The sequence below is a fragment of the Phycodurus eques genome, chromosome 3 (genome assembly GCF_024500275.1).
Source record: "Phycodurus eques isolate BA_2022a chromosome 3, UOR_Pequ_1.1, whole genome shotgun sequence".
NCBI classification, from domain to species: domain Eukaryota; kingdom Metazoa; phylum Chordata; class Actinopteri; order Syngnathiformes; family Syngnathidae; genus Phycodurus; species Phycodurus eques.
The window spans coordinates 19,439,094-19,452,041 of record NC_084527.1 but is presented as its reverse complement, the minus strand read 5'-3'; the positions used below and the strand labels follow the sequence as shown (position 1 = coordinate 19,452,041).

Sequence of the window (12,948 nt, the reverse complement as noted above, 5' to 3'; positions counted from 1 at the left end):
CACACATACGCCTGAAACACTACCACACTGATTTATTTTTTCTCGACACTCCTAATTAAAACGGTCTCATGCACAATACTGATTTTTTGTGTGTGTTTTTGTTTTGTTTTTTTACAGCCATACACATTACTGAGACATACGCGCACACAAACTCACAAAGCAATTATTATTATTATTTGTTTTTTTGCTCACACTACTTAATCTCAAACAATTTGAATCCCCTCACACTATTTAAACATGCTCAAATAATATGATGAAATATACTCATATATATTCTATATAATCTGTGTGACTGTGGCCCCACCCTGATCTGCAGGGGGCGGGGGGTTAGTAGTGTGTGAGAACATTTCAGTAGTGTGTGTGAGTGGAAAGAAAGAAAAAGTCAGTAATGTGTTTCAGTAGGGTGTAGGAGAACCTTTCAGTAGTGTGCATGAGTGTTTCAGAAGTGTGTATGAGAACATTCAGTAGACAAATTGCCAGTAGCGATAATGAAAACGTTACAGTAGTGGGAATGACAGCTGTTCAGTACTGTATGCGTGTTTTAGTAGTGTGTGAGACTTTCATTAGTGTGCCTGCGAGAGAACATTTATGCGTGCGCGTGAGAGCATTTCAGTAGTGAGCGAAAAAAATCAGTAATGCGCATGAAAGCGTGAGAGGTAATCCTGAACTATACTTCAGGCGCTCCTTCATCAGTATGGTTTCGTATCGGATATTCCAGGTGTAAGCATGCATCTGTCTACTATTACACGATCTCGGTTGTTTGCTGGCGCGTGTGCATTTGCCTTCGCGAAGATCGTCTCGCATATGAAGAACAATCACTCTAAAGCAACGCAAACACGCCAAGAGTCAACTGCGGAGCTTCCGTGTGTAAGCAAGCATCTTTCTCCTAGGTTAAGATCTCGGTTGCTTTCAGGTGAGCTCCGCCATGTCCTCGTACCTGTGACTCAAGAGGGAGTCCTGGGACGGGAAGAGGCTTGTTTCTTCCTCACCCCCCCCCCCCCGTCCTAGTCCGACCATATGTAGTCCTCCGTCGGCGTCGTTGAGGAGCAAGACACACTTTGACCGGCGTGGAGGTACGTGAACGCAACACTGGATTTACTTACTGTCCGTACTGTACTTAATTGAAAGAAATGTTCTGCGAGGAGGGGGACACGACATGCAATGCAAACTCGATGTAGCTTGATGTTGTGGAGCTATAACTTGATAAACTAATTTTGCATTGGTAGCATGGCTGTCTTTGTAAGAAAATGGGAAGCATTTCTTGACGAAAAAAAAAAGTTAAAAAAGAAAATAAATTAACATGGGAACAATTTAATTAAAAACAAAAACAAAAAAACGGAAAAAAAGCAACACAATAGTAACAATGTCACAAAATTAAAACGGTGGGAAAAATGTATTAGTTGCATTAACATGTTTTTAGAAGCAATAAAACAGGGAACGTTTTATGAAAAAAGTAAAAAGTAAATTAAACTTTTAAAAATACAGGTTTTTATTTTATGTTACTTATATGACTGTTTTTGCAAGACAAAACGGGGAAATTACAAAAAAAAAACAGTTTTCTTCTATATCAGGTGCACGACTGTTTTGTAAACAATTAAGCATATTGACAACAATTTTAAACTCTAAAACATTTTAATAATGTATCTTTTATATTTTTTGCATGCTTTTGTAAGAAATAAAACAGTAACCATGCTGAAAAAAACGTTTTCACTTTTTGTATTAAAACAGGAGGAATTTAATGAAAAATGTACACAAATATATTATTTGGATGACTATGTAAGAAAAGAAAGTCAATATTTAATGGAAAAAATATTTTCTTTAATTTTTTATTAGCTGCATGGCTTTTGTTAGCAAAAAAAACCCCCAAAGGAAATAAGTCAAAACAAATTAAAACTAGAAATGAAATGTATTTTTTGAGCATATTTGTTCGCAATAAAACGGGAATTCATTGGGGGAATTTTTTGGGAGATTTTATTTGCATGACTGTTTTTGAAAGAAAAACCGCCCAGCAGAATTCTCATGCCAAAAATGTCAACTTTACCAATAATCATTAAAAAAATATATTGCATTACTTTGTTTTGTATGCAATAAAACATTTTCATAACAAAAAAAATCAGCTGGTATCTTGCAATTCTTATCTTACCGCCTACTTTTAATTTCGGCTTTTTTTTTTTCTCACTCCATGACGTTTTATAATTGTTATTTACTCCATCAAGACTCCCCCTAACCGTTAGTCAGAAAGCTAATATATTACGTTGAACGTAATATATTCCAAAAAGCTAAAACTGGGGAACACCATGACTGCTTGTAGCATTTCTTTTTAAATGTTTCTTTTTTAACGTATATCAAGTGTTCCTCGGACATTTGTCATCACAACTAGCCAAACCCCAACATTTTTTGTTGTTGCTAAATTAGTGTAAATATTAAATCCAAGGAAAATAATAAACCCAGCGGCATCTCAATGACTTCAGATTTGCATTTTCGGTCTTCTGGTTCAAACGACTGCTCTACTTTCTTGCTACTTTGCTGTCATTGTGTTCATGGTCCAAGTGAATGTCGCCCGTAATCAGTGGTGGGGAGTGACAAAGTACAAATAAGATTATTCTTATTATTTTACATATTAAATTATCTTTACTTTAGTCTTCAGTGGAATTTTCAGGTGCTATCTGTACTTTGCGGCTTTGGTGGCCGACTGGTTAGCACATCCGCCTCCCAGTTCTAAGGCCCGGGTTTCAAATCCCGGCCCCGCCTGTGTGGAGTTTGCATGTTGTCCCCGTGCCTGCGTGGATTTTCTCCAGGTACTCCGGTTTCCTCCCACATTCCAAAACCACGCATGGTAGGTTAACTGAAGACTCTACATTGTCCGTAGGTGTGAATGGTTCTTTGTTTATACTGTATGTGCCCTGTGATTGGCTGGTGACCAATTCAGGGTGTACCGAAGATAACTGGGATAGGCGCCGGGGCACCCGTGACCCTCGTAAGGATAAGAGGTGAAGCGAATGGATGGATATCTGTACTTTAAATGAGCATTTATTTTTTCAGACTTGTTACTTTTACACCCTGCATTTGAAAACAGATATCTGTCATTTCTACTCTCAAAAATTTCTTCAACCTCAAATATATTTTAGGTTTAAAAAAAATTGCTGTACAAAAACAATCATTCTAATACAGTTAATACAGCTGTAATGACAAAAGTTCAAGACATTGTAATTGTAATTTAAAATAATTTTTAAAAATTACAGTAACTAGAATGAATTAAAATAAATCATGGAAATAGAAAATATTCTTGTAACCAAATATGTTTTAGATAAATAATGACACGACAGAAAAATATTTAAAATATTTACATCCAATCAAAATATTAAATAGATTTTTCAGCAAATAAATTGCACAATAAAAAAAAAATCCTAATATAAATGTGCCATTTTCTCCCAAATTAAATTCATTAATTTAACTCTGGAGTCGTGGTGGAAATTAAAGTACAATACTTTGATACTGTCCTGTATTTCTCAGGTAGCTGTACTTGAGTTTTTTTTTTTTTAACTCTCTACTTTTACCATCTACATTTGAAAACAAACATCTGTACTTTCTACTCCTTACTTTGTCAAAATTCATTTTACCTTTATACTTGATATTTCAAAGTTGATACTTTTCCACTTTAAGTACTTTTACCACTCTTTTTTTCCCTTTTTTTAAGTATCTGTACTTACAAGTTAAGTGCGAGTACTTTTGGCACCTCAGTAAAAGTGTCCTTTTTTTTTTTTTTTACTTAAGGAGTTGAATCACTACAAGTTTATATATTTTTTTAAACAAGCATCTGTACTTGTACTTAAATACCACTTGTGATTACTTTTGCCACCTCTGCAGTAATGTGCAATAAGATGCCACCCGTTTGCCCTTCACACACACCTTTTGCTAGTTGTTTGTGCTCCAAACACAGCGACTAGCCAAGCCACATTTTGATGTGTTGTTTTGTGTTGACCACAGAGGTCTGACTGCTCGTACTCTGTGGGTAATGTCATTTTTTTTGTTTTTTTGTTTGTTCTGTGCCAGCAGGTGACGGGATGAAGAGGGATGCGTGTGTGGCCACGATAATAATGTTGCTGTTTTCATCTGCCCATTGCAACAGTCAGTTTGTTTGTGTAGACAACAGGTTCCACAGCAGGGTTCTCAAACTTTTTGGGTCCAGGAAGACATTTTGTCCAAGGACACCCCCATAATCCGAACGACAATTAAACATAACCCCGAAATGACATGGGAATTAAAAAGCTGCCTACATTTGAGAGAAAAAAACTAACTTGTAATGTTATGATAAATCCATATTATTTATTAAGAGTGAAAAGTCGTCATCTTTACAAGACCAGACATTTTGCTGGAGGAAAAGTCCTAATTTTAAGAGAATAAAATTGGATTTTTTTTAGAGATAGTTGTTTTATATTACGGTCAAAGTTTAACAGGTGAAGAAAGTAAAATTTCACAACTGAATTTGAAAGACAACATTATTATCGCAGAATTACACCTTTAATTCTGGAAAAAAAAATTATTAACAAAAAAAATATGCTTTCGGATAAAGGACTAATCCTGTAATAATATGCCTTTTGTTCCTAAAAAAAAAAAAAAAAAAACTATTCATGCAAGTATGTCACATTAACGTGATGTTACGTGCCAATCATATCAGAGCTTTTAATTGGCCCACCCCACACTGAGGGACGTGGCTGAATGCGACTTTAGTGGACTATTGCTGAAAAAAAAAAAAAAAAAATCAAGTTCGCGACTTAATTGGCACACCAAGCAATCGAGCATGTGTTGAAATTTTGTTAATGTCCAACGAATCCAAGTTTGAACTTTTAGGCCATAACTCCTCAAGATATGTTTGCCGCAAACAATTGCTCATCATCAAAAGAACACCATTCCTACAGCTAAGCATGGTGGTGGCAGCATCATGCTTTGGGGCTGTTTGTCTTTAGCTGGAACTGGTGTTGGTGCAAAACCTTCAGGATTCTGCTAGAACAACTAACTGCTGTATTTGTTGCACGCTTGTTTCCAGACAGGTCACCGCCGGGGAGACCAGTCTTGCTTGGCTGCCGGTCCCCCGAGAAGGAAACGTTCACCTGCCGGTGGGAGCCGGGCATAGATGGTGGACTTCCCACCACGCACCGCCTCTACTACCAGAGAGAACGGTCAGAAGGCAGCGTACAGTCTGACCAAACTAAAAGCTGGGTCACATTCACCACCATCTGCGTGTGTTGCTACTCAAAATAATATTTTGTGTTGGGATGGCATAGCGCATCTAACGTCATAAAAAAAAAAGCATCAGTTTGCTATCCCAGTAAAACTAGTTTACCTAACAAAATGAGAGACCTCAATGTAGGTCTTAAGAACCCTTGCTATTGGCATGGTGTAGCGACCTAGAATAGCAAATAGCAAAACTTCGAATAGTAGATGCCCCGCCTATATTGGACTTGAAGCTTCTCCCGATTTAATTTGGATGCATTATTCTGTAAGTTGCCAGACAAAATGGTTTCGTAGACTTCCGAATTTATTCTGCTGCTACCATCATGAGTTACATCATCAATAAAGACGAGTGAGCCCGTTCCAGAAGGAGCCACGCAAGGCCGAGCCATGACATTTCCTCCACCATGCTTCACAGATGATCTTGTGGGTTTGGGATCATAAGCAGATCCTTTCTTTCTCCATAGCTTTGGCCTTTCCGTCACTTGGGAAGAGGTTTCTCTTGGTCTCATCAGTCCATAAAACTTCCAAATCTCCCAACCTTTTGTGGCTCATCTCTTTACAGCGTTGCAAAATCCAGAGGCACGATCCCAGTGTCCGCCACAGTCGATTCATTTTTCCTCCCAGAAAAACACAGATCATCATCAGAAATCACAAAAACTAGATGGCTAAAAGAGTGTTGGTCTCAACAATAAAACACAAAAAGAACAATTATCAGGATACCACAGCATAAGGGACGTCCATTTCTGGGGTGGACCATTACGCACCAAGGTGAGAGGGGAGACATGAACTAAAAAGGGCCCCTCACAGTGCGAGCCTAGGTTAAAAAAAAAGTCATTCCGACCAATCCGGCGCACAAGGAAGGAGGGGAACAAGCAGTGTCCCAGTAAACTGGTGAAGATTATTAATATAAAATGAAAGCCAGTTTGTCCTTATTTCTAACAAATTTCACTGGTGGTTACGGAGAGAAGGTTCCGGGTCACGCAGAGTTCTCGCGCCTGAATCCTTCCCTTTTTCCTGGATACTTTTCAACCTCATGTCGTTATTACGACGCGATGCTCCTGCATTTGGTCAGGCCGGTTATGTCCGTCCTCTTCCCGGTTGTCTTCGTCCCAGGGGGGCCTGGAGTCCCGCTTCGATCTCTCCTCTTTCTCTCAGAACGACGGAAGCCTCTTGTGCGTCTCCGTAGATGACTGGACTGATGCACAGGTGAACGTGGAGTCATGGCGGGTGAAGATGAGACGTCCTCTTCAGGGTTCGCCTCTGCGTTTCCTTTCGTTCTCCCCATTACGCCCCCACTTTATACTATTCGTGCAACTATCTAGTGTCTGTATGAAGGTTAAATTCCAAGGGGGGAGTCGGACCCACTGGGAGCTGGTAATTTATGCTGCCGCTTGTCTTTCCGCCATAACATGCCAAGTCTGTCGCATCGTCGTATTTTATACATAAATGAGTTCTTGTAACGATTGTTTAGTCAAATTGTCATTTTCAACAATCTCATTTTCTTTTCGCTTCTCTCTGCTTAGTTCGCTCGTTAGCATGCCAATACAAGATATTCAAGATGCTAATGCTAAAATGTGTGACCCAGGACTGAGATATACATTCAATCTAAAAAGGTTTGTCTAAAACAAAACAAAACAAAAACCTAACTCTACTATTATTGTGGACTTTTATAAACCTCGCGATGCATTTCCTGAACATAATGCATGGTTGCATTTAGCACAGAATGAAAGATGCTAGCCAGGCTGACATCTGAAATTGACCCCCAAAAAATGACTTTTATAGAAAATGTATCTATTTTAATAATTGTATAGCCAACAATTTATGCAATACATTTAAAATGTTGACTCATTTTCAATTCTTTCTGCTGATAATTAAGTGACGGATGAAGATGTCAGCTAATGGTAGCATTTGTCCAATTAGTCCAAAACAGGAGGGTAGCGTAGACAAATGTTGCACTCAAGTAAGAGTACTGTTACTTTAGAATAATAGGACTAAAGTAAAAGTAAAAAGTGGTCATCCAAATATTTACTTAAGTGTAAGAAAGTACTCAATGAAAAAACTACTCAAGTAAAGAGTAACTTGTGAGTAAGTTCAGATATATATATATATATATATATATATATATATATATATTATTATTTTTTTTTTTTAAATCAGAACATGAACAGCAAAAAAATAAAATAATAATAATAATATATGGGAGTCGGCACCATTTCAATTTTTAACTACCCCAAAACCAGCTGCACATGCATTGGGCCCGACAGAAACATTATTTGGTTTATTGGCTTAAATGACTTCATGAAGAAGCTTGTTTGCTGAACAGACTTATTGATTGTGTGTGCGTGTCGGAACACCATAGGGATCGTGCTAAGTTTGACATATCCATTTGCCAAAACAACAATAGAAACATCTGCAACTTACCGCAGTGTGTTTTCTCAAGTTAGACGTGGGCTGAAATCTCTTAAGTTTGGGCAGTCACAATTTAAGAGCTGCATGATCAAGCTGCTGTTATTTTTGGGAGTCTCTAAAATTAAGAGTCGCGCTGCTGTTTTTTTTTGTGTGTGTTTTTTTTTTAACCCCAAAATGAGTCGTTTTGATTGGCTCGCGAAGACTATGTGCCTGGTCAGGTGACTGCCTCGTGTCGTCCGATTGGTGAAAATTGAGTCATTTTGATTGGCTCACGAAGGCTACGTGCGTGGTCATGTGACTGCCTTGTGTCGTCTGATTGGTGAATTGGAGTCAAATGACATTGTGATCCCGTTTGATTGGCGCAACGGGCACCCTATGCAGAAGTCGAAGATGGAGTCTAAAAATAGACGCGCACACGCAAGAATGAATAAATAAAAGTAGCGAACGGCATGTCGATCATTGTAACGGAGTAAAAGTATCGATCCTTCTTCACATAAATACTCATGAAAAAGTAAAAAGTACACTGCATTTAAAGTACTCTGACAATTACAGTTTATGGAAAATGTTACTTGAGTAAATGTAACACAGTAAATGTAGCGCGTTACTACCCATCTTGCTAACCTAAACTGGTGACTATTTTGTTTGGTTTTATATAAACATACAAAAATTCTTGAATGAACGATATTTTTTTGACTGTCTAGATTGGAGGGGAGAAATGAGTGTCCGGACTACCACTCGGCCGGGAGGAACGCCTGCTTCTTTGACAGGAACTACACGTCCATTTGGGTAGACTACTACCTGACAGTGGTGGCCTCCAACGCCCTGGGGAACGCCACTTCGGACATCTTAAAGATCGATGTCATGGATATTGGTGAGCCTCATAATGACGGTTAGATGAGTTGAATTAATTTACTTTAATCCTTAATGATTAGCGATTAAATGAGGTGAAAATTTCATATCACAATTATAGTGACCAAAACGATGGATAAGGATTAAGCGATTCCGACGCCATTGTCGATTTTGCTTACCGATACAATTCCCTATTGATTGTCTTATCAATTCTCTTTGGGTGAGGGAATGAAATATTTCAAATGAAATTTGAAATCATTGGTGTAATTATAATGTATATCATTATATAATACAAAACACAATTCTGAATTTGATGAAATTAAAGCTTTGCAAGTGTTGCAAGTATCCCGTTGCCCCAGTTTCACCTTTTCAGAAGTCACGGAAAATAGTTTCTTCAACTATTGTTCAAGTTACCATAAAAAGAAAATGCTTGCAATGTCTCAACGCTACTATTTATTGTTATTATTTTATGAGAATTTGAACAATAATCATGGAAGTTGACACAGATGATTGCTTTCGCGGGCCACATGAAATGACTTGGTGGGCCAGATTTGGCCCCCGGGCCTTGAGTTTGACACCCGTGTCTTATATAGACAGGGGTGTGGCTTTCCTAATCAAGTCCAATCAGTATAATCAAACACAGCTGGACTCCAGTGAAGGTGCAGAAACATTTTAAGGATGATCAGAAGAAATGGACAGCACCCGACCGAGTCAAATATATGTGTGTCACAGCAAAGGGTCTGAATACTTATGGCTGTGTGATATTTCTGTTTTTCTTTATTAATAGATCAGCAAAATTGTCAACAATTACGCTTTTTTTCTGTCAATATGGGGAGCTGTGTGCATATTAGTGAGGGAAAGAAAGAACTTCAATGATTTTAACAAATGGCTGCAATATAAAGAGTGAAAGATTTAAGGGGGTCTGAAAACTTTCCGTACCCACTGTATATCTGAAAGTAGTCCCGATCTTGACAATCAACCATACGCTTTTCTATCCAGTGACTATTGCTTAATCTTAGTGTATGTCAACTCTGACAGTGGTTGCTGTGGTTTTATTGACCCCTGCAGCCTGAAAAGTACTGAAAAAGTACAGCATGACAGGGAAGCAAAATCCAGCAGAATGAGGCAGAACTGGTTTGTACAGGGTGTTAAACATTGCAGATATAATTTCAAAATCCCTTTGTTTTTGTTCTACGGGTAAGGTACAGTGTACTTGTTAATTTGTGTCCCTTGTCATACCAGATTTTTAACCACAAACCACTCGTAAATATTTTAACAAACAATCTTTGAGCAGACACAATAACTATAATTCTAAGTTCTGCTGTGTGTGGTTCCCCCACGACAGTGAAGCCTGACGCACCTGAAAGCATCACATTGGCGGCCGAGGACAGAGAGGAAAGTCCTAGTCTGTATGTGAGTTGGGAGCATCCCCAGAACGTCGACACCAACTCTGGCTGGGTCACTCTGGAATATCAGCTCAGAGCCAGACAACAACAACAACGAGGAGGAGGAGAGACCACTACCAACTGGAAGGTGTCAGTCTTGAAGCAAAATGTGAACCCATTAGATCATTGTTTTCCAGTGTTTATTGAGTCAAGGGACATATTTTACATTAGGAAAAAAAAAAAAGCATGGTTCTGTACGTACCTTGGTTTTTAAGTGACTTTGCAATTTTGAAGAAGAAAAAAAAACACTTTGTCATTTTTTTTATAACTGTGAATATGAGTTAACAAAATTATGTTTTAAAAAAATAATAATAATCTTCCCTTTCTAGGCCAATCTTGTGCCTTTAAATTTGATTTACAAGAAACCACTATGCCCAAGAAAAAAAAAAAAACCATTTCGAGTCAGAAGGCATGATTGACAAGATGTCAATCATTTGTTGTACCCTCGCGGCCTTGCACTGGTCTATTACCTTGTTACACCACAAAAGCATCTTATTTATAATGGAGTGTTACTATAACACTGTTATTGGTTTTAAGTTTTAGTTCTTGTGAGGGGGCGGTTGTGTGTCCACCTGGGGTGTAAAAGCAGATTATGGCCCCTCATACAGAAACCTGCTGGAGGGCCCTCTTCGAACAATTTCGTCAATTGGGGGGGGGGGTCATTGTAATCATGTAGTACTGTAAGGTTTACACATACAGTTTTAAATATGAAGTTTTTTTTTTCTGAAAATTGAAAACACATTTGAGTATATTTGCGTTTACTTTTGGTAGTGTTTTTGTCAAGTCTATTCTAGGCCTACACAGTCTAGCGTCACAGTATGTCTAGCACATGGTTACTCAAGTCAAGAAGTTCTTTTTGTAGGAGTACAAGGCTGGTACACAAACCCAATTCACACTTTACGGTGTCCATCCCGGGGCAGTGTTCGTAGTCCAGGTGCGATGTCGACTGGACCACGGTTCCTGGAGCTCCTGGAGCCACGCCTCCTACGTGAAGATCCCCAACAGTGCGCAAGTCCATCTTTCCTTTGAGTCAAGACACTCGTCAAACACTAACTAATTAATTGGCGAGGATCCTCAAATTGTCTCGTAGGTATTTGGAAGGAGAAACCAATTTGGGTGTCGGTTTTGGCTCTGTCTGGCTTTCTGTTTCTCGCAGCACTCTGCATTGTGGTCATGAAAAGGAAAAGGTGCGTATCATCCTTGTTAAATTATTGAAGACTATTTTCTTGGCCTGCTGTCTTATGTGTGAGGTACCAACCTGGGATGGGGAAAGTTGAAGTCCACCGCTATTTTGCGAGCTTCCAACATCGTACCAGTAGCGTATCGCCACCTGTGTGAAACGGTCTCCCACTAGAAAGTGGAGTTTAACACCTCCACAGCTTTTTGTGTTGAAATTCATTGTCACTCTCCCTGACTAATTATCTGAATAGGCAAAGCCACATAGCCCATGCGAACGCACACTTGGGCTTGGTTTGTCTGAAAGGGACAGGAGATTAAATCCCGGCTCTACCATTACACGTCTGATACAAGCCACTTTTACAGTGAATTCCCAGGTAAATTGCCGCATTCAAGGTATAAAGGTGCCTTTCAGACAAAATTTGCTTAAGTGTGCGTTCACACAGCCTATGCTGTCATAATTAGATGTGTGGTGAGCTTTGTCTGAAAAATACAGGCAAAAAAATGAATGTTCTCCTGTTAGGCCAGTGGTTCTTAACCTTGCTGGAGGGACGGAACTCCGCAAGTTTCATACGGAGTGCACAGAACCCTTCCTAATTTGAAAAGTAAAACATGGTTTATTTCAAATTCAAAACAGGTATATATCTTATTGTCTGTGTAGATTCTCAGTCATCCAGATCATGCACAAAATGAACCATGCATCAGTGGCACACAAAATCACTGTTAAAATAAACAACAAAACATGAATTTCACACAAAAAAACAAAACATTCAATGAACATTTACTGTGAATGTGAATTTTGCTGTTACCATTGCCCTTGGTAAGTGTTATTCTCATATCAGAGGAACAGACTTTGTTGTTAAAATTCACAACAAAGTCTGTTCCTTTTCTTTGTTATTTCCACAATTCTCGAAAAGGGTTCATTGGTAAGAGTAAATTTTTTGGGCTGTTTTTTTATTATTGGATGCGCTGTCAGACGGCACAGCAATGCTACTCAAGTCAACTGTATCGTTGAAATTCTATATATCGTTTTAAAAACAACAAAGCAGGCGGAGCATTGGTAAACGCCAATTTTGACGCTCCCTTGCAGTTTCAACGGCATGAACAAGGCATTCAAAATGCAGTGTAAAAAGGCTTTCACGGAAAAAAGAACGCACACGCACGCGTTGTCTGTCGAGTCCTCCGTCGAACCCCAGCGACTGCCTCACTGAATCCCCGTGTTAGGCCCTTGGGGGCTGAGGTTGAGATGAGTAGTTACTTTGACAGTGGATTCTCAATAAATTGGCGCATCAGGACTGAGGACGAGATTTATTTGCCTGTGCTTTTCAGACCATTGCGGCTTTGCACATTCAGATCATTAGATGCACGGCGACTTCAGAAACAATTGCTTTGTGCCAGTTCACAAAGCCGACGCAGGTTGTTCCCTTGACATAATTAGATGGCTGGTGACAGAGTGACAGCAGTTGCTTTCAACACAAATTGGATTGGGCAGTTTTGAGTGTTAAACTCCACACTGAATGAAACTTCTCAGCTTGACTTCAACTCCTAATCCCCTATTGGTACATTTCACACAGGATAGTAAGGCAGCGAAAAAAACCTGATCAGTGTAAAAGAGGCTACAGGTACTCTAAGTGGCTTTTTGTTTTTCTGCAGTGTGATACAGTGTCTGCTGCCGCCTGTTCCAAGTCCAAAGATACGAGGGGTTGACTTCCAGCTTCTCAAGGTTGTTTTTCCAAGCACATACCAGACCCCCCAAAAACAAGGAAATAGCATGGTCGTATTAACACCAAAACTTGCTTCCAGAGCGGGCGACCCGAAGACCTCATCAGCGCGG

General features: G+C 39.1%; 1 protein-coding gene across 1 annotated transcript in view; it reads left to right on the top strand.

The window, feature by feature from the left end:
- Positions 1-1,017: 1,017 nt before the first annotated feature.
- Positions 1,018-12,948, top strand: part of prlrb (prolactin receptor b) — a 13,816-nt gene continuing 1,885 nt past the window's right edge. Inside the window, 9 exon segments of the mRNA XM_061672365.1 lie at positions 1,018-1,073; positions 4,057-4,128; positions 5,048-5,180; positions 8,346-8,515; positions 9,839-10,026; positions 10,801-10,942; positions 11,029-11,125; positions 12,768-12,837; positions 12,918-12,947. Coding sequence (XP_061528349.1) covers positions 4,065-4,128; positions 5,048-5,180; positions 8,346-8,515; positions 9,839-10,026; positions 10,801-10,942; positions 11,029-11,125; positions 12,768-12,837; positions 12,918-12,947 — 894 coding nt within the window. The 5' untranslated portion in view covers positions 1,018-1,073; positions 4,057-4,064.